General features: G+C 46.6%; 1 protein-coding gene across 1 annotated transcript in view; it reads left to right on the top strand.

Moving 5' to 3' along the window:
- RAB1A (RAB1A, member RAS oncogene family) overlaps positions 1-22,002 on the top strand; it is an 85,356-nt gene extending 63,354 nt beyond the window's left edge. The window contains exons 3-6 of the mRNA XM_068232327.1: positions 7,098-7,193; positions 15,639-15,734; positions 18,702-18,833; positions 21,021-22,002. Coding sequence (XP_068088428.1) covers positions 7,098-7,193; positions 15,639-15,734; positions 18,702-18,833; positions 21,021-21,218 — 522 coding nt within the window. The 3' untranslated portion in view covers positions 21,219-22,002. The remainder of the gene's footprint in view (positions 1-7,097; positions 7,194-15,638; positions 15,735-18,701; positions 18,834-21,020) is intronic.
- Positions 22,003-22,762: the final 760 nt, after the last annotated feature.

Below are 22,762 nucleotides of genomic sequence, written 5' to 3' on the forward strand. Positions count from 1 at the left end.
CACTGCTCTGCGATTCAGCAAAATCGCAAAGCGCTAGCGATTTTTCCATCGCTAGGGTTGCTACTTTAGCAATGGCTTTCTGGGCAATTCTGAGAGCAATTTTGCAAGTGCATTGCGTATGTAAAATTGTAGTCACTTAAAGTGATCCTTAAGGCTAGAAAAAAAAAAATCAGTTTTACCCACCTAGGGCTTTTACCAGCCCCCTGCAGCTATCCCGTGCCCTTGCAGTTACTCTCGGATCCTCCTGTCCCCCACCGCCAGCTACCTTCGCTCTTGGCCAACAGGCCCACTGCGCCTGTGCAGGCCTGGCTACACGTTCCCATCAGCAATAGTGTCCTGCACAGGACGCTATCCGGATGGGAACACGTAGAACGCTACGCATGGCCAGGCCCGTCTGTGAAGTGGAACTAGCTGGCGGTGGAGGACTAGAGGATCCAATTGTGACTGCAAGGGCACGGGGTAGCTGCAGGGGGCTGGTAGAAGCCCCAGGTGAGTAAAACCGATTTTTTTTTTTGTGTGTGTCGTAGGCTTGTGTCTCTTTAACTAAATTTAATTAAGAATTGCAATCGCTGGCGTTTAGTGGTTGTGATAGTTCACACTATGCAGGGCTGTCTGTTATACCCCACCCATAGTGTCTGATACGCATGGTAACATGAGTCTATAGATGTTTCTGTACCTAGTAAGGAGCATGTTCCTGTGCATTGCTAAATAACACCTCCAGGAACATTCTAATGGACAATGCATGTGATTTCCTATCAGGTGCAATGTATTGCAGATGCTGAAGTCCGTGTCAAAAAGCATCTCGCCTTGCTTGCCATGCAATGGGAAAATCACATTCATGGATGCATCAGGGTGAACTAATACAGCAAATTCCCCTTTCTCACAAACTCAGGCAACCGGAAGTCTCAACTAACTGAGATGCCTGAGTGGATGAGGACAGTACTTTAGGGGGTTTGCAGAGTAGTGTAGAAAATACTTACTGAGCCTCAAGGCGCCGTCTTTTGCCCCTCCTGCAGCTCCCTTCGGCTTTCCAGTGTCCATGCACAGCTCCCAAATGGCTCCTGGGGACACACTGGGAGCTGTACACAGAGGATGCTGGAAAGCTGCTAGGAGCTACAGAAAGGGTAGAAAAGGGTGCCTTGAGGCTTGGTGAGTATTTTCTGCTGGGGGGGGGGGGGGGTTTGTTTTAACTTTTTTAGCTGGTTGCTCAGCCGGCAAGCACACGTATCTGGTATCGGGCAACCCCCCGCCTGTCCCGGATACAAGGGGGACTTTGTTGTACTATTACTTCAGTGCTGCAAAGCTGAAGTAGACACCGCTGTCAGCCACAAAGCTGTCTCGTTGCTGTTTGTTGACGTACATTTCTTCAAAGGAAATATAGTTTATTTCATTTATTTATAGTGAGTGATATTGTTAAAAATATGTGGTAAGGCTGCACACGTTATTCCTGCATATTACACTGCAGGCTGTAATTGACTCTTTGAAGGTGTCTTCAATTAATTATTAGAACAAGATAATTTGTTCATTGGAGGAAAACTTTCCTGTTAGGAATTCCAAGGTATATTGAGCTTTCCTATGGCTCACCTTTATCAGGGACACGAGGCAGAGTGGAGATATTTTTTCTCAAAATGAACAATGAAAGGATTAAGGTTTCAGCAGGCTAAGGTAACTTAGTACCTGTACCTGATCTGCCGGAGCACAATAGGATCTGTCATTAATCATTTAAAAGGCAAAACGAAAATTTCCCAGAGCTCAATATTTTACTGTGGATTCATGGAGGTTTGTATAAATGTCAGTACTGGTGGGAAGCAGGACTGGACAAACCATAGCAAAACCTAGGAGGGCTGTGTGTTCTGGAAAATAGACAAGACACACTTTATATCACGCTTTTTTCCTGGCGGTCTCAAAACGCTTCAGGGCGGCAGCCACTAAGGGCTCTCCACAGGCGACCAGGATCATTAGGGAGCCTTGCCCAAAGACTCCTAACTTACTACTGGCAACCATGGTCAAAGGCTAAAATCCTACATCAAAAGCAACAGTCTTACCAGTATGCTAACCATACCAACCCAGCATGTGTACATATATACACGCATATACATCCACAATATCTGTGCTGTCAGGGGAGTAGCTACAGAGCCACGTGCCCTAGTGCAAATGTTCCACCAGTTCCCCCAGCACTGTATGTGTAATATTCAAATGATACAGACCACCAAGGGCAGCCACTGTGTGAGAGGGGTGTAAGCAGAGGAAAAGGAATGTTTTTTTTATTTTATTTTATTTTTTTAAAGGACCACCATCATGAAAAATATTTAAAAAAAAAAAAACCTGTATATGTATAAATTATACATTTTGTTCCAGAGTACAATGCACTATAAATTACTTTTTTTTTTCCTGTGTTTCTGCCTCAATAGGTAGTAAAAATCTGACAAGATTTGGACTATTCCAGATCTTCATGGGGGATTCTCAGGGCATATGAGAGAATGAGAGACTTGGGCGCAGGATACAGCCGATATATGGCTGATCCTGCTGCTGCACAAGTCCCGGCCGTGTTAATTACTATTCCACCTCCAGGTCGATGTGGATGGTGGGGAATGTCATTCACCTTCTAGCTATTGCTGGCAGCCAAATTACAGGGTTTTAAAAGTAACTTCAGCTCAGTCTTCTGATGGCGCAGAAGTAACACTCTGCTCGCTGCTATAGCCGTAATTCCTATTACAGCCTATGGTGGCGCCGGCTGCGCCCACATCTCCTGCGCTGGATTCCTGGTGTATGTTCTCAGGGTTTTATTTTCAGAAGCCCTTAGTAAGTGGGGGTTGCTCAGTCCAACTGCCAGAATAATGTGCAAGCAGGGAGGCTGGCTGTCAAGGAGTGTTTTTGTAATGATTAAAGCAAATAAGTAAGAATCCACCATGAGCAGATAGACTAGTCTAAAACCTGTTAGATGACATAGCATAGGAGAAGAATAATTTATACTGTAGTTGTGCATTTTACTCTGTGAGCACTGTACATATGTTCACTTTTATTGTAAGTTTTTCGCAATAGTGGTTCTTTAATGATTACCACTATTCAAAGCAAATATAGAGATCATCATTTGCACTACAGAGCCAATACAGAGCTAATGCAGGGACTGGGGGGAGGGTCTGTATGACAAGGTGCTAGGCATTACCACTACAGAGCCAATACAGAGCTAATGCAGGGACTGGGGGGAGGGTCTGTATGACAAGGTGCTAGGCATTACCACTACAGAACCAATACAGAGCTAATGCAGGGACTGGGGGGAGGGTCTGTATGACAAGGTGCTAGGCATTACCACTACAGAGCCAATACAGAGCTAATGCAGGGACTGGGGAAGGGTCTGTATGACAAGGTGCTAGGCATTACCACTACAGAGCCAATACAGAGGTAATGCAGGGGCTGGGGGGAGGGTCTGTATGACAAGGTGCTATGCATTACCACTACAGAGCCAATACAGAGCTAATGCAGGGACTGGGGGGAGGGTCTGTATGACAAGGTGCTAAGCATTACCACTACAGAGCCAATACAGAGCTAATGCGGGGACTGGGGAAGGGTCTGTATGACAAGGTGCTAGGCATTACCACTACAGTGCCAATACAGAGCTAATGCAGGGACTGGGGGGAGGGTTCTGTATGACAAGGTGCTAGGCATTCCCAATACAGAGCTAATGCAGGGACTGGGGGGAGGGTCTGTATGACAAGGTGCTAGGCATTACCACTACAGAGCCAATACAGAGCTAATGCAGGGACTGGAGGGAGGGTCTGTATGACAAGGTGCTAGGCATTACCACTACAGAGCCAATACAGAGCTAATGCAGGGACTGGAGGGAGGGTCTGTATGACAAGGTGCTAGGCATTACCACTACAGAGCCAATACAGAGCTAATGCAGGGACTGGAGGGAGGGTCTGTATGACAAGGTGCTAGGCATTACCACTACAGAGCCAATACAGAGCTAATGCAGGGACTGGAGGGAGGGTCTGTATGACAAGGTGCTAGGCATTACCACTACAGAGCTAATGCAGGGACTGGGGGAGGGTCTGTATGACAAGGTGCTAGGCATTACCACTACAGAGCCAATACAGAGCTAATGCGGGGACTGGGGAAGGGTTCTGTATGACAGGGTGCTAGGCATTACCACTACAGAGCTAATGCAGGGGCTGGGGGAGGTCTGTATGACAGGGTGCTAGGCATTACCACTACAGAGCCAATACAGATCTAATGCAGGGACTGGGGGAGGGTCTGTATGGCAAGGTGCTAGGCATTACCACTACAGTGCCAATACAGAGCTAATGCGGGGACTGGGGAAGGGTTCTGTATGACAAGGTGCTAGGCATTCCCAATACAGAGCTAATGCAGGGACTGGGAGGAGGGTTCTGTATGACAAGGTGCTAAGCATTACCACTACAGAGCCAAAACAGAGCTAATGCAGGGGCTGGGGGGGAGGGTCTGTATGACAAGGTGCTAGGCATTACCACTACAGTGCCAATACAGAGCTAATGCAGGGGCTGGGGGAGGGTTCTGTATGACAAGGTGCTAGGCATTACCACTACAGAGCTAATACAGAGCTAATGCAGGGACTGGGGGAGGGTCTGTATGACAAGGTGCTAGGCATTACCACTACAGAGCTAATACAGAGCTAATGCAGGGACTGGGGGGAGGGTTCTGTATGACAAGGTGCTAGGCATTACCACTACAGAGCCAATACAGAGCTAATGCAGGGACTGGAGGGAGGGTCTGTATGACAAGGTGCTAGGCAATACCACTACAGAGCCAATACAGAGCTAATGCAGGGGCTGGAGGGAGGGTCTGTATGACAAGGTGCTAGGCATTACCACTACAGTGCCAATACAGAGCTAATGCAGGGACTGGGGGGAGGGTTCTGTATGACAAGGTGCTAGGCATTCCCAATACAGAGCTAATGCAGGGGCTGGGGGAGGGTTCTGTATGACAAGGTGCTAGGCATTACCACTACAGAGCTAATGCAGGGACTGGGGGAGGGTCTGTATGACAAGGTGCTAGGCATTACCACTACAGAGCTAATGCAGGGGCTGGGGGGAGGGTCTGTATGACAAGGTGCTGGGCAGTACCACTACAGAGCCAATACAGAGCTAATGCAGGGGCTGGGGGGAGGGTCTGTATGACAAGGTGCTAGGCATTACCACTACAGAGCCAATACAGAGCTAATGCAGGGGCTGGGGGAGTGTTCTGTATGACAAGGTGCTAGGCATTACCACTACAGAGCTAATACAGAGCTAATGCAGGGACTGGGGGAGGGTCTGTATGACAAGGTGCTAGGCATTACCACTACAGAGCTAATGCAGGGGCTGGGGGGAGGGTCTGTATGACAAGGTGCTAGGCATTACCACTACAGAGCCAATACAGAGCTAATGCAGGGACAAGGGGAGGGTTCTGTATGACAAGGTGCTATGCATTACCACTACAGAGCCAATACAGAGCTAATGCAGGGACTGGAGGGAGGGTCTGTATGGCAAGGTGCTAGGCATTACCACTACAGTGCCAATACAGAGCTAATGCAGGGGCTGGGGGGAGGGTCTGTATGACAAGGTGCTAGGCAGTACCACTACAGAGCCAATACAGAGCTAATGCAGGGACTGGGGGGAGGTTCTGTATGACAAGGTGCTAGGCATTACCACTACAGAGCCAATACAGAGCTAATGCAGGGACTGGGGGGAGGGTTCTGTATGACAAGGTGCTAGGCATTCCTAAAACAGAGCTAATGCAGGGGCTGGGGGGGAGGGTTCTGTATGACAGGGTGCTAGGCATTACCACTACAGAGCCAATACAGAGCTAATGCAGGGACTGGGGGGAGGGTCTGTATGACAAGGTGCTAAGCATTACCACTACAGAGCCAATACAGAGCTAATGCAGGGACTGGGGGGAGGGTTTGTATGACAAGGTGCTAGGCATTACCACTACAGAGCTAATGCAGGGACTGGGGGAGGGTTCTGTATGACGAGGTGCTAGGCAGTACCACTACAGAGCCAATACAGAGTTAATGCAGGGGCTGGGGGGAGGGTTCTGTATGACAAGGTGCTAGGCATTCCCAATACAGAGCTAATGCAGGGGCTGGGGGGAGGGTCCTGTATGACAGGGTGCTAGGCATTACCACTACAGAGCCAATACAGAGCTTATGCAGGGACTGGGGGGAGGGTCTGCATGACAAGATGCTAGGCATTACCACTACAGAGCTAATGCAGGGACTGGGGGAGGGTTCTGTATGACAAGGTGCTAGGCATTACTACTACAGAGCCAATACAGAGCTAATGCAGGGACTGGGGGGATTGTCTGTATGACAAGGTGCTAGGCATTACCACTACAGAGATAATACAGAGCTAATGCAGGGACTGGGGGAGGGTCTGTATGACAAGGTGCTAGGCATTACCACTACAGAGCCAATACAGAGTTAATGCAGGGGCTAGGGGAGGGTCTGTATGACAAGGTGCTAGGCATTACCACCTCAGAGCTAATGCAGGGACTGGGGGGAGGGTCTGTATGACAGGGTGCTAGGCATTACCACCTCAGAGCTAATGCAGGGACTGGGGGGAGGGTTTGTATGACAAGGTGCTAGGAGTAGGTGTAGAGACTTAACTACAGGTGTAGGTAGAGACTTAACTTTTTCCTGCAGAAAGTAGTAGTAGTAGTAGTTGTAGCAGTAGGTAGTTTGTGATGTGAAATGCATATAAAATGCTGTTTGGCCTGCAGCTTTGATCTGACAAGAAAAATGTAGTAAGGTGAGCAGTGTTTTTCCCACTTGTGGAGTGGGCCTGTACCAGTGTGAAAGAAATATTACTGTGTGAAAGAAGTATTACTGTTAGTGGAACATGTGCTGGAAAATCCTGGATGACATGAGAGCTCGCTTGTGCCCGCTAGCCGTCCAGGATGTTTGTGTGCTTCCTGTGGGCGGATGCTTGGAAAGCTGCTGTGCACATGCAGCTGCTGGGAGATGAGTCGCTGAGCCTCAGAGGCAGCACTACTTCTCTCCAGCTGCATTGCCTAACATCATGCTCTGAACGTGCCTGAATTATTCCTCTGCTAATGTTTTGTTTTTTTGTTCTCCACAGGATGACACGTATACGGAAAGTTACATCAGTACAATTGGAGTCGATTTTAAAATCAGGACTATAGAATTAGATGGAAAAACAATTAAACTTCAAATAGTAAGTAATTGCGGGAGTGTTTTGTGTGGAGAAGCCAAGGGCAGAGCTGCTGATTGCTGCATTGTGAGGCCCGGGGTGGATTCAGGATCAGTCATGCAGCCTGAACACTTCCTGGATTCATGGACAGATCCTTGTTTGTTCTGCAGAGCTGGAGAAAAGAAATGGCTGCAGCTAATACTTGGCAAGACAGATATGTGCTTTGTTTGCATTGCTCACACACTGATCAGTGAAGTGAATAACAACATTTAATATCTCGTTATGACTCCTGTCAGGGGGGGGGATTAATAAGACATCAAGTGGTCTGGTCTACTTACCTGGGGTTTCCTCCAGCCCCATGAAAACCTGAGTCCCTGCCACAGCTCTGCTCCAAGCAGTTCTCCCGCTGTCCCCTCAGTAGCAGCCGCCGGCCATGTCGGAGGCATCTGCGCATGGGAGCCACCTGAGATTGCGCTCCCGTGGCCTGTGCAAAACACTTCTGGCCATGGGACAGCTATCGTGGTCGGCAGCTACAAAGGGGACCCCGGTAGACCGCTTTGCAGCGGAGCTGCTGCGAGGGACGCTTAGGCTTCCATGGAGGAAGCCCCAGGTAAGTAGATCAGATTTATTTTATTTCAGTTCTCGGTTTCCTGTAAGGCAATTTGTTGGAAGCAGAAAGAATGGGCAGTCTCTTGCAGCTCTTGCCTTACTGAGTTCATTTGTTTGGCTTTATATGTGCCCTTATGGTTTGCAATTTTTTTCTTTCTTTTTTTTTCTTTTTCTTTTTTTTTTTATATTCATTTTTCAGTTTTGCCTTCAGGTGAACTTTAAACATAGCTTAGCACTGGCTGCTCAGATAGGCATACCCAATTTAGAGCCTATCCCTATTTTAGTGAGGGAAAGTGTACTTTAACCACTTGCCGACCGCACGCTTATACCGTGCGTCGGCAAAGTGGCAGCTGCAGGACCAGCGACGCAGTACTGTGTCGCCAGCTGCAGGCTGATTAATCAGGAAGCAGCCGCTCGCGCGAGCGGCTGCTTCCTGTCAATTCACGGCGGGGGGCTCCGTGAATAGCCTGCGGGCCGCCGATGGCGGCTCGCGGGCTAAATGTAAACACAAGCGGAAATAATCCGCTTTGTTTACATTGTACGGCGCTGCTGCAGATCGGCGATCCCCGGCCAATCAGCGGCCGGGGATCGCCGCCATGTGACAGGGGACGTCCTGTCACTGGCTGCACAGGACGGATAGCGTCCTGTGCAGCCCGGATCACCGGGGGGGGGGAAAGGTAGGAGAGGGAGGGGGAGAATGTCGCCGCGGAGGGGGGCTTTGAGGTGCCCCCCCGCAACATGCCTGCAGGCAGGAGCGATCAGACCCCCCCTGCACATCATCCCCATAGGGGGGAAAAAGGGGGGCGATCTGATCGCTCTGCAGGCACCCTGATCTGTGCTGGGGGCTGCAGAGCCCACCCAGCACAGATCACAACAAACAGCGCTGGTCCTTAAAGGGTGGGTCCTCAAGTGGTTAAAGGAATACTGTAGGGGGGTTGAGGGAAAATGAGTTGAACTTACCCGGGGCTTCTAATGGTCCCCTGCAGACATCCTGTGCCCGCGCAGCCGCTCACCGATGCTCCGGCCCCGCCTCCGGTTCACTTCTGGATTTTCAGACTTTAAAGTCTGAAAACCACTGCCACTGCGTTGCCATGTCCTCAATCCCGCTGATGTCAACTGGAGCGTACTGTGCAGACACAGACCATACTGGGCCTGCGCAGTATGCTCCTGGTGACATCAGCGGGATCGAGGACACGACAACGCAGGCGCAGTGGTTTTCAGACTTTAAAGTCTGAGAATCCAGGAGTGAGCCGGAGCATCGGTGAGTGGCTGCGCGGGCACAGGATGTCTGAGGGGGACCATTAGAAGCCCCGGGTAAGTTCAACTCATTTTCCCCCACGCCCCCTACAGTGTCACTTTAAAGAGACCAGTGCAAGATGAGGGCACGCCTCATTTGTGATACAATATGTAGTCAGAGTGCAGTTAAGGGACAACTCAAGTGAGAATATTATGGAGGCTGCCATATTTATTTCCTTTTAAACAATACCAGTTGCCTGGCAGTCCTGCTGATCTTTTTAGCTACAGCAATGTCTGAATAACCTCTGAAACAAGCATGCAGCTAATCTTGTCAGAAACGCCTGATCTGCTGCATGCTTGTTCAGGGTCTATGGCTAAAAGTATTAGAGGCAGACAGCAGGACAGCCAGGCAACTAAGGGCACTTTTCCACTAGCAATCGCTAGCGTTCGCGCTAAACGCTAGCTATTGCTGAATCGCAAGTGCAGGAAACTTCCCGGCGATTGCGTTCACGATTTTGCTATGCAATGCACTGCATAGCAAAATAGCGGCAAAGATCGCTCCGCGTTGCGATCGCGTTTGAGTCAAAAATCGCGGTAGTGGAAATTACCTACCGCGATTCCTATCTTAAAAAGCAAACCGTAGCGATTTCAAAATCACTAGCAGTTTGCGATTTTGTGATTCAGCATCGCAAACGCCGCTAGTGGAAAAGGGCCCTTATTGCTTAAAGGGACACTTAAGTAAAAAAAAAAAAAAAAGAGTTTTACTCACCTGGGGCTTCCAATAGCCCGCTGCAGCTGTCCGGTGCCCTCGCCATCTCCCTCCGCTCCTCCTGGCCCCGCCGGCAGCCACTTCCTGTTTCGGTGACAGGAGCTGACAGGCTGGGGACGCGAGTGATTCTTCGCGTTCCTGGCCACAATAGCGCCATCTATGCTGCTATAGCATATATCATATAGCAGCATAGAGGGTTCTAATGTGTCTGGGAACGCGAAGAATCACTCGCGTCCCCAGCCTGTCAGCTCCTGTCACCGAAACAGGAAGTGGCTGCTGTGGGGGCCAGGAGGATCGGAGGGAGACAGAGAGGGCACCGGACAGCTGCAGGGGGCTATTGGAAGCCCTAGGTGAGTAAAACTCATTTTTTTTGTTTGACTTAAGTGTCCCATTAAAAGGATATAAATATAGCAGCCTCCATATAGCTCTTGCTTCAGTTGTCCTTTAAGTAATAAGATCAATCTTACCTCATGATAAAAGGTTAAGATTTTTATAGTTGGACAATAAACAGATTTTTTTTTCTTTGGCGCTCTGAAAAAGACACCTAGCTCAGACACTTCTCATATCGACCTGAGGATGCGGGCAGGTCCTGCGACACACGTTGTGGTGGAGCTCCGCTTCGCCATCAGTCTCCCAGTGGCGTTCGCCGCTCTGAGGCTGCTAGACGGTGAAAGTCTAATAGGACTGTACAGCGATGCGATCTAAGGCAGTAGTGTACTGGGGACAGCCGTATCACTCAACTGTACCCTCCAGAGGCACAAAGGCGATCCGCGGTCATTAGCTAGGGAAGGGGGGGGTGGCGGAAGGAAGGGTGGGGTTTAAAAAAAAAATTGAAAATTGAATTTCAAAAGAAATAAACAAGCTGGCAGGGATCTCCCCACCAACAGAAAGCTGTGTTGGTGGGGAAAAAAGGGGGAAGGGAATAATTTGTGTGCTGAGTTGTAAGGCCAACCCTTAAAGCTCCAGTGGCCTTTTTAGTAAATGGCCTGGTCACTAGGGGAGTTTAGCACCACGGTCGTTAAGTGGTTAAAGGGAACCTAAACTGAGGATATGGATTTTTCCTTTTAAAATAATACCAGTTGCCTGACTCTCCTGCTGATCCTGTGTCTCTAATACTTTTAGCCACAGCCTCTCAAAAAGCATGCAGATCAGGTGCTCTGACTGAATTCAGACTGGATAAGCTGCATGCTTGTTTCAGATGTGTGATTCAGCCACTACTGCAGCTAAAGAGATCAGCAGGACTGCCAGGCAACTGGTATGTTTTAAAAGGAAACATCCATATCCCTCTCGGTTTAGGCTCCCTGTAAGGGGCCAGAGACTGCTGGTACTTAGAGTAACTATCGGGCATAAAATCAAAAATCAATTCTTTATTTTTATCTGGTAAACAAGTAATAAGGATGCTAATCAGGTAATCCAAAAGTTAAAATCACTATTACTTTTCTTGTTGACAAATTATATTTCCCCAGTTTACATGACTCTTATTTGATACACAGAAAATTTGGTACACAAAAGAGAAGTTGCAGGGCAAGCTGGGTTTTTTTTTTTTTTTTTTTCTTCTCTACTTCCCCTCAGGACTTAACTATGGCAGCCTGATTGACTGAAGCCTCTTTCCCTCCTGTTTTCCCCTCCCACACCGCTGTTCCTCTCTGATTGGCCAAAATTTCTCAGGCTGAAACAATGCACTTTCTATAGTGAAGGGTGAGCAAATCAGGCAGAGGAGACTAATGCTGAATACACACCATGCGTTTCCGCGTCGAATGCGTCTGTCGATACGTGTCGTTTAAATATTGCCAAGCATTTCCGATCGCATTTCAAAGATTTTTAGGTCGATTACCATGTGAAGTATGGCATATCGACCTAACAATCCATCGAAACGTGAATCGGACATGTCGGAAATAATCGGAACAAAACACATATATCCAGGCACATCGCATCTAGTCAGGACATTAAATAAGTTAAGGAAAGGGAGGTGCTGAAGGGGGTGTGGCTAGAAAACAGCAAAAATCTATTAACCCTTCGCACTCACATGCAAATGTTCAAACAAATGCATTCACAGATTCACTCATCCAGGCACAACTGTTATTCCTACAGCTAAGTTAAAGGGAACCAGAGAGGATGCAATATACATACCTGGGGCTTCCTCCAGCCCCATACGCACGGATCGCTCCCACGTCGCACTCCTCCGCTGCCTGCATCAGCCGCCACCGGGTCCCGTCATTGCCGCAAGTCGGCCGGCGGACGCGGCCAATTCTCCGCATCACAGGGTGCTCTCCCCATACAGATACGCATGTGGCTGTTAACTGCGCAGCCGCATGCGTACATGTATGGAGGGAGCCCCTGTGATGCGGACAATTGGCCGCGTCCGCCGGAAGTGACGGGTCCGGTACCGGCGGATCCAGGAAGCTGAGGATGGCGGCGTGGGAGCGATTCAGGCTTATGGGGCTGGAAGAAGCCCCCGGTATGTATAAAATCTGTTTCTTTTTTCACCCCCCGTTCCTCTCTGGTTCCCTTTAAAAGCCGGGGTTTAGTTCACAGAAGAATGCATTCTTGTGCTTAGTCACCTATACTGCGCAGAAGTACCCAGGTAAACATAGGTGTCCTAACTCTGGCCCTGTAACATGCATAGTGCAGACATGCAACCACATTCATTGCATCATACCTATCAATGGGCACACATCCTGACGTCTCCTCCTGGGACAGACAGTGCATCTTACCAATCGCACAAGGGAGCTAACGTAATGTATCCATGTGCACCATGCACATACACCAGCATAAGCTGTGTGCATGCTGACAAACACATACTTATTTGATACACAGAAAATTTGGTACACAAAAGAGAAGTTGCAGGGCATGCTGGGTTCTTTTTTTTTTTTTTTCTCTACTTCCCCTCAGACTTAACTAATGTAGCCTGATTGACTGAAGCCTCTTACCCTTCTGTTTCCCCTCCCACACCTCTGTTCCTCTCTGATTGGCCAAAATTTCTCAGGCTGAAACAATGCACTTTCTATAGTGAAGGGCGGGCAAATCAGGCAGAGGAGACTAATGCTGAATACACACCATGCGTTTCCGCGTCGATATGCGTCATTTCGATTATTTCCAAGCATTTCCGAATGCATTTCAAAGATTTTTAGGTCGATTGCCATGTAAAGTATGGCAAATCGACCTAACAATCCATCGAAACGTGAATCGGACATGTCGGAAATAATCGGAACGATGCGTATCGACGGACGCAACGAACATGGAAACGCATGGTGTGTATCCAGCATAAGGGTGGATATTACATCACGACTGGCTTCAAAATAGCCACAGTAAATATGGAAACTGTCTAGAATAGGATTCTCTACTTTTCCTTTATAAAATTAACAGGAATCATAACGTGGACAGTGCAATAAATGTTATGTAAGTAGAGCAAGTATTTATCTACTTATATATTTGTGTTTTTTTTTCCTGAGATAGTATGGCTGACAGCTCCTATTTAAGTGGTTAAAGATCCAGAATGCCAACTCTTATTAAATGACAGCGACCCCCCCTGAACGTGTCGATCTCCCATTGCAAGCCTTGTTGTTGTCCCTTCCTCATAAGAACAGACGCGGCAGTGTGAAGCCTCTGTACAGGGTTCAAGTTCCGATCCATTTGGGTGACCACCATTGTGCGTGCGCATGCACCTTTGTCACCATCGTTAGTTGTGTGATATAAGTGACAGCTTTATTGAGCACCAGACATTAATGAACCCAGCTTTCCCTGAGTGGTAAACCTGTAGCACAAGGCCTTGGACTTGTGAAGGGAGGGTATATGTGCTTGATGGCCATAGTCCATTAGTCATTCTCATGTGAATTGAGGATGGGTGCTTCCTGTACCCCTCAGGGATTTAAAACCTGAATTCTCAGTCTTCAAAAAAGAAAGTTGAAAACAGTGAACTCCTAATGAAAACTCTTCATATCTTCTGTATACAAGTAACTTCTTACACTTGTGACAGGAGGCACAGCATGAGGGGCAGAGGAAATGCTTTAGACAAGATGAGGTGACGCTAGCGGTGCATTTGCATGCCTTTACTTTCAAAAAAGGGCAAAGGGAGAAATTAGCGTCATGCAGATATTTCCACTATTTCTAGGACATTGAGGCTCAACATTTCAGGATATCATAAAATGTTTGGGTTTTACGTGGGAAGCCACTCTATCCTGTATTTCTCCTGTATCTAGGACAGGTGATGAGTAGACCTCAGTCTGTGTGGATTATTAGCAGAGTGGAGGCCGTAGTGTATAGGGGAAACAGGTGGATCATACAGTATGTCTCATTGAAGATCAAAGTGGATTATAAGATTAGCTTAGTTCATGGTAGATGACACCATGTTTACACGTTAAATATCCATGCTGACTCTTTCGTCATCACAAGAGTGAGGCTATACTGTACTCAGTATATCCATCTAGGGACCAGGAACAGTCTCTGCTACTCCTGTAGGTTTAAAATATGGAATGGTAGTGTGTGCTTGATTTTTTTTTTTATCAGTTAGTGACTGTAGTGAGTGTACTTTTAAACCATACACATTGCCTGGCTGTCCCGCTGATTCTCTGCTTTTAATACTGTAAGCCATAGACCCAGAAGTAGTATGCAGGTAAGGTTTGACTACACTAGGTACAGGCCTGGTCCAGATATGAGACTCCTAACGCTACAGGTACCAGGAGGACCAGCTGGAGGAATACATGTGAAAATGGCGCTGGGAAATGTGGGCACAGAGTAAAGCCTATAAACGGCTCACCCTGTTTCTGCACATGTCCTGGCGGCGTTAATTACTACTTCCCCCTCCAGGCCGCCATGTATAGTGGGGGAAATGCCTAATTCGGCTGTTAGCTATTGCTGGCAACTGGATTACACTGTTTTAATGTAATTTTGGCTCCATCTTTCACCAGTGCCAAAATTACCTTCCGAGTGTCTCTCTAGCCGTAATTCACATTACAGCCTATGATGGGGCACAGTGCGCCCACATTTCGCAACGCCTATTTGTTCTGCTTTTCAGCTGGGGGGCCAGGGAGTTGCCATTGTTGAAAATGTAAACAAATGTGGCAGCCACTATATTCCCTACTCAGGACCACTTTAAAGTGTACGCGAGGCAAACCTTGGGTGCAACAAGGTCTTGGAAAAGCCCAGATTGCAGGGCGAAACAGTTGTTGACCCTCCTTCATGCTTGTTTTGCTAGTGCTGATAAGTAGCATCTAAAGATTTGAAGGTTTATGTGCTATTGATGAGTGTTGCTCCTGGACATCTAGCTTCTGTGAAATATACAAAAAGATATACTTATGAGGCTTCTCACGCTGTCCTCTGATGCCCCATCACCAAGTGTGGACCTGTGGGCCATGCTCCTCTTCAGGCAGGAGTATGGCCTTGCCTGTGTTGTAGGCTGGAGCCACTACAGCACAGGCGCGGCCATGCCAGCGTGGGTGCAGCGACCTCAATGTTAATGAGGGTCTTGGGCAGTGGCAGAGGAAAGCGTGGAAAGCCTCATGGAGGTTTCATAGCTATTCTTTAAAGGACAACTGTAGCAAGAGGGTTATGGAGGCTGCCATATTTTCTATGGCAGCATCCATATTCTTCCTACTTCAGTTGTCCTTTAAAGAGAAGCCTCTTTCCCTCTGCATAGGTAAGTAGTTAGTTTTTTTTCATGTCTGATGCCCTGCGTTTTTTTGATGGAAAAGCTACAGAAGATGAGATGTTTGCAGCAAGAGGAGACTGCACAGATTGCAGTATTAAGAGAGCTAGCCACTGTTTTATACTGACATATGGCATTCTCCAGGTGATGATTATTGCATGATCATGAAATGTACCCCATATACTAATTATCATGTTTCCTTCCTACACAGTGGGATACAGCTGGCCAGGAAAGGTTCCGAACTATAACTTCAAGTTATTACAGGGGTGCCCACGGCATTATTGTTGTGTACGATGTTACAGACCAGGTAATGTTTAATTGTCCACTATAATATCAGTTTGGCCTGCACTCTGCATGTAATCTAGTTGTAGGCGTGTTTTATTAATTGATGCAAGCGAGTTTCTTGCTGTCGCACACAATTTACAGACTGATTTAGCTGTCAGTTTGCAGGGTGATAACTGAGTGACTTGTATTGCTAGAGCAGGTGAGCAAGCATGAGGACTCATGCTCGCTCATTTCTGCTCTGTAGACATGTGAGCAGCAAGGGCTCTCCTCAGCAGTGTGCAGCTGCAGTGTGAGGGCTCATGCTCCCTCATCTCTGTAGAAATGTGAGGATCCAATTTCAAGCTGCATATATTTGCATTTGCTTTTTCAACCTGGAATTATTTGCATCTCATTGACCATCTCTAATGGGGAACACTCTGCTCCTCTATCACAGGCTGAAACAGAGTCTGGGCAGAACCCTGGTGTCCGAAGAGTACCTGTCAGCAGACTGTACTGTCACATAGACTACACCAGTCCCTAGTGGCAGTCTTCAAATCTTAGAACCCCCCCCCCCCATCCTTCTCCCAATGCTCTGCTGCAGTGCTGAAGTCTTAAAATTCAAACCCCAGACTGCAACGGACATCTATAGGCAAAATTTTGGCTCAGTGCCAACTTTCTACTTGAAATATGCAAATCATTTCAAGTTGATGCAGAATTATGCAAATGTTGCTTGAAAATGGACTGATCAAATGCTTTAACTGCAACTTTTGATTTGTCGATTTTTCATTATACTCATGCTGTATCATAGAAATGTGCATATTTCTCAATCATGTCAAATTTATTTGCACCTCAGTGACAATACAGTAGAATCTTGTGTTAGTAAACACCTCAGGTCCCAGCAAATGTGTCTGTATAAATATACAATGTATGACCAATTCTGATATAGTATATTTTCCTGGTCCCTAGAGTTTAACTACTCTACGACCGCTCCACGCCAATGGGCGTGGCCGCAGCAGCAGCCCCGGGACCGCCTAACGCCAATTGGCGTCACGTTCTGGGGTTCTGTTTTGCAGGAGATCGCATGCATGCTGCGCGCGCATCTCCCCGGGGGGCGGAGCTCAGCCCTTCCGTCAGTCTCCACGCGGCGATGCCGCTCGGGAGACTGTTAGACGGCCGTCTTTGCATATAGTACAGCGCTGCGATCAGCAGCAGCGCTGTACTGGGGACAGCCGTGTGACACTGCTGTCCTCCTGGGGCACTAGAGAGCGATCGGCTCTCATAGGCAGAAGCCCATGACAGCCGATCGCCAGGATTGGCTGGCTGGGGGGAGGGAGGCGTTAGTTAAAAAAAAAAAAAAAAAAGGTAAAAAACACACAACTATTTAAAAATAAACGGGGGGGGGGGGGGGTGATCAAACACCAGCAGCAGAGAGCTCTGTTGGTGGGGGAAAAGGGTGGGTCGCTCGTGTGCTGTTGGTGGGGGAAAAGGGGGTGGGGTCGCTCGTGTGCGTCCCTGCAGCTTGGCCTTAAAGAAAACCTGAACTGAACATAAAAAGTCAAAATAAACATACACAAGTCATACTTACCGCCTGTGTAGTCTACTCCTCAATCTATTTTTCCTCTCCTGCGTCCTGTTTGTTCACTGTGATCAAGGGAATTCTCAGTCCTCCATTTTGAAAATGGCCATTACTCCATAACAGCTTTCTGGTCAGCACACAGTTAAACTGTAACATTGCTCACTTGAGCCATAGGGAAACATGGACACATCAGTTCTCCTCTCAGCTATAACTGACAGCAACTGATATTTTACTGACAGCAACTGATATATTTCAGTTCTGACAAAATATTGTCAGAACTGGAAGCGATTATTGTCAGAAGAAAATGGTGAGCTTCTGAGAGAAACTGATGGCGAGGTAACTATGTAATGTTCATTTGAAGTAACCTCATGTGTTTATTTTAAATAATTTTACTCAGTACAGTTTCTCTTTAAAGCTGCAGTGGCCATTTTAGTAAAAATTAGCCTGGTCTTTAGGGGTGTTTACCACTGTGGTCCTCAAGTGGTCAAGGGATTCTGTCACTACTAATGTAGACTTTTGTACATGAAGATTTGGGCAAGACATTTAACAAACATAATTCAAACATTGCTGGCACTAGCGAGTAGCTTTTATAAAAAAAAAATAAAAAAATTATCTGGTAGTCCTAAGGGTCCATCTTCAAATCACTCTATAGATCAGGGGTCAGGAACGTTTTTGCCTGAGAGAGCCATAAACGCCATATATTTTAAAATATGATTCTGTGAGAGCCATACAATGTTTCAAACTGGGACAGTGCGCATGTGCAGCAGAGTGCTCAGGTCCCTGTTGCTATGGTGATGTGTATGCAGTTGATCCACCGGGAAGTGGAAGTGTCACACGTCTTCAGCTTCTCTTGGGTTTCATCAACATCAGCAGTTTCCCCGAGAGCCAGAACAGAGAAATACCGACTAACTGCTTGTACAAGTAGCTAGCTGACTTGGCGGTTGATTCACTTTGTTGGATGAGATCCCAGCACTTTGGCCCAATAGGCTGCCTGTCAAGTGATAGGCAGCCTATTGGGCCAATCAAAGTGCGGGGATCTCGTCCTGACAGGGTCCAGGGTGGGACAATTAAAGCAGCTGTTCGTTTTGGAGGGGAGCACAAGTAAGTTAGTAGTGCATGCTACAGCAGCAGCGTGCCTATTTTGAAAATGTTACTTGTGCTGCTACACTAAGCTGTGCTGCTTGAGCAGTGTAGCTTAGTGAATCAACCCCTACTGATTTGTCTGTGAGCCAGATGTAGCCATCAAAAGAGCCACATCTGGCTCCCGAGCCATAGGTTCCCTACCATTGAGCACTTCAGCCTTTACTGCAGTTGTTATGCCAGCCACTAGAGGGCGTATATAGAAAAGTTATTGGTATGACAGACCTTTGTTTTTCTGCAATTTTTCTAAGTGCTTTGGATAAGATTGACAAGTGTTTTCTTTTTCTTTCCAAGGAATCCTTTAATAACGTAAAGCAGTGGCTGCAGGAGATAGACCGCTATGCCAGTGAAAATGTTAACAAGTTGTTGGTAGGGAACAAATGTGACCTGACTACAAAGAAGGTAGTGGATTACACAACGGCAAAGGTGAGCAGCTTGATGTGCGGGGTCCTCATCCTCTCACTGTACACATCTCTTTATTCCTCACCTGGAGCCCCATATTTATGGGAATATTTCTTCATGGTGCAGTTATCCATTTTTCTATTACACTTTGTAATAAGACTATGTTGAAAGTCAGATTTCACAAAATCAATTAAAGCAGACCTGAACTTTTCGAGTAGCTGAGATTTCCTGGTTAACTGGGATTTACTTGTGGAAAGCAAGACCAAGCTCTATGTATAACCTTGAGGTTATTAATTATCCTGAACTCCAGGCAAATATGAATACACAGTGCAGGGAGTTACATAGATAAAGGTTCTAAGGCTGGTGGGGAGAAGAGCTACACCATGAGACGGGCCATGCTGTATTGCTCAGTTCTGTTTCAGATGTACCTGAATTGATCATTGTGGTCCATCTACCTGAAATCTCCTGCCTACCATGGAGGTTCGTAATAATGTTCGATTGTTTCTTAAGACAGATGTGTAATAGAAGAATGCAGAGCAGTGGGGGTATGATCAGTGTGGACCAGACTGGAGTGTGTAGTGTAGTACTTCCATCTCCACTCCTGACTTGTATTGCAGTTGGTAGAAAGGTGTTTAGTAGTGTAAAGGTGCGTACACATGCATTACTGTAATGAACGATGGGTCCGTCAGACCCTCCCGCTGGGCAGGCGTTCTGCCGACAGTAGTGCGTGTGTACAGTCTGTCGGCAGACTGATCAGGCTGTTTGTGAACGATCTGCTTAGCGAATCGTTTAGAAACAGCCCTATCAGTCTGCCTGACAGACTGTACACACGCAGTACTGTCGGCAGAACGTCCGCCCGCCCAGCGGGAGGGCCTGACGGACCCATCGTTCATTACAGTAGTGCGTGTGTACGCACCTTAAGACTGAATGGAGGGTGGGGGGTTGCTGTGCCATCCCTTTGTCTTTTTTTTCTTGTAGAAAGAACAAAGGCGAGGGTACAAAGTCGCTAATGCTGACTGTTGTGATTTTTCGTTAGGCTACCTGGATTACAGACTTGGCTGTATTTAGCAGTTTGCCAGAAGGTATTTGCAAGCATTTATCATCACACCTGAAAGGGGTTACTCCCACAATATGTCACTTCAGACTAGTGCCCTCTCTAGCATGGCAGGATCCTATTTTACTGAGCTATGGTAGCAAAGATATGTTAGCTGTGTTGTAGTATCGGGCAGGAGGGTTGCTTTTTGGTTTGAGGTCTAGCAGTATGTGAACCTGAAATTGATGTTACGTTCTTGAACACTATTCTTGAATACCGTTCCTTCCGATTTTAGCACTGGCTGAATTGCCACCTAATTCCTACTTATGTAACTATCAGAAATACTATCGCTCACAAAAAAATTGTGCCAGCTTCGGGCACCTTAAGCAGCAATATAGTCAACCCTGAGATCGGCAATTACTGCTTTTGGGAATAGTTCTGTTCAGGACTTGTGGCCTGCTGTAGGGGAATTTGTGGGATCAAATACAGTCTACTACTTACAAATGAGTAAGGGCCTAGCCACACTATATGCGCTTTTCTGAGTGCTTGTGATTGATTAGTGCTTTCTGAGCACTTTTTAAAAATTGCTCCCATTCACTTTCATTAAAATTGCAGTAAAAATTGCTGCAACGATTTTTACCACGATTTTAATGAAAGTGAATGGGAGAGATTTTTAAAAGGTGCTCAGAAAGCGCTAATCGATCACAAGCGCTCAATGTGCTTATAGTGTGGCTGGGCCCTAAAAGTGGTAAGTAGGGGACAACCCTAGAGCCTTGTACAGAAAGTACTGATCACTGTCATTGTGCCGATTGTTGCTTTTGTCAGATGGGTGACTATGTTCCTATATGTATAGAGATGGTCAATTAGCTGCTTGCATGCATATTGTATTCAGGTTGTAGTTAGGCCAAACTTCCCGTCGATTTTGATTGGCCCATTTCAAGCTGGAATAATTTGCATCGCTTGTCTAAAGTCACTAGAAATAGACTTGCATTAGGAGTAAATCCTGCTGCACCACAAATGCCGACAGCCATCATCAACTAAGGTGTGGCAGTCATTGTTCCTAATGGAAGCCCACTGCTGGTAATTTTTTGCAGCAAGTCACCCATGTGGTACGTGCCTTGTATTTTTTATGTATTTGTGTAGGTATGTATTAACTAACACTTTCCACTTGTCCTCAGGAGTTTGCAGATTCTCTGGTAATTCCCTTCTTGGAAACAAGTGCAAAGAACGCGACAAACGTAGAGCAGGCTTTCATGACAATGGCTGCCGAGATCAAGAAGCGAATGGGTCCTGGAGCCACAGCCGGAGGCGCAGAGAAGTCTAACGTCAAAATAATCAGCACTCCAGTCAAGCAGAGCAGCGGAGGTTGCTGCTAAAACAGCCTCCCCTCCCCTGAATCGCCCCATTCCCTCCTCACAGCAGTGAAATCTCAATCTGAACCTAAGTGACAAAACAAATTGCCTGAATTGTACTGTATGTAGCCGCACTACAACAGAATCTTACCGTCTCCCCAAAGGTCAGCGATTGTAAACGCTCAATACTGACTCTTTTTTTTTTTATGCCCTTGACTCAAGACAGCTAACTTCATTTTCAGAACTGTTTTAAACCTCCTTTCCTCCCCTCATGTGTGCTGGTTTCTCAATAATGTGTGTAACCCTCGTTGCTTTACTAATACCAGACTGCCCCTCCTCCTCTCTCCCCACATTGTGTTTTGGTTAAACTCTCCACCCCACCTCTTTCCACTTTTTATTTTTATTCATGTTTCATTTTGGCATGTTTAGGAGCCGGGTTTAGTCTTCTGAAGATGAAGTTCAGCCATTTTGTATCAAACAGCACAACAGTGTCTGTCGGTTTCCATGCATCAATAAAGTTTAGTGAGATGTTATATGTAAGATCTGATTTTGCTAGTTTTTTTCTTGTAGAATTCTAAATGGAATAAAAAAAAAATTACACTTGTATCTGATTGGCCTGCTTGGCTGCCGAAAGAGCCGGTGGCACACCGTGCCACACGCCCCTCCGGCAACAGAAGCGCGACTAGTTTCTTCATACTCTGCATATAATTTGTGGCTGCAGAACATTGTGATTTGTTGCACAACATGTAACAAACAAACTGAAAAAAAATGTTTAATAAATATTGTACTTATTGGAAGTAATATCAAACCGTACGGTGATAAGTATTGTCTTAATTTGTTTAGTAGTGGGGAAAATGAAGGTATTTAGTATTTTATTTTTCTTCTTTTTTTGACCAACACTGCCCTGCATGTAATGAAAGTTTATGTATGGGTACTCTTATACCAAACTAACAAGTGCTTAACTAACCCAATCGATTGCAACCACTATATTGCTTCAGTTGTCTATTCTGAAAGGCTGAATGTGTCGTTGAATTAATGAAAACTGTTGGGTCACGAAGTGCCCGCACTAACACTACTATCAATATGTAGGCATCCTGTGGTGCTTTAGTGTCTGCTGTTTCTTTTATTATTTTTATATTCCTTAGGCACCTCTGGATTCCAGGAACACACTGTGGAGGAGGGGCTTCAGCCTTTCCTCAGAGACCAGAAAAGTCCTCATGTTCAGCTGCCACACTGCAGCCCAAATGGGACAGAAAAGCTCATGTTCTCCTAGGTCTGCTGGGAAATGACTGGCTTCTTTGATATAGTTGAGGCTGTAGAAAGGGAAAGTGCCTTATGGTTATATTCTGGGGATACCCTTAAAGGACCCCTGACCTGAGTTAAAATTACTTAGGGTAAGCACAGACGTATGTTCATGCTGGATCCACTTACCTCTGTGCGTTGTTCATTTCTCTTCTCGGTCCCGCCTGCTCCTCATAATCACTCCTTGAAAAATGTAACTTTCAGCTAAAGTCATTTTCAGACAGGAAGAGGAAGCCTTACATAGTTTTTTTTTTTTTTTTTTTGGT

Source organism: Hyperolius riggenbachi, chromosome 4, assembly GCF_040937935.1.
Source record: "Hyperolius riggenbachi isolate aHypRig1 chromosome 4, aHypRig1.pri, whole genome shotgun sequence".
NCBI lineage: Eukaryota > Metazoa > Chordata > Amphibia > Anura > Hyperoliidae > Hyperolius > Hyperolius riggenbachi.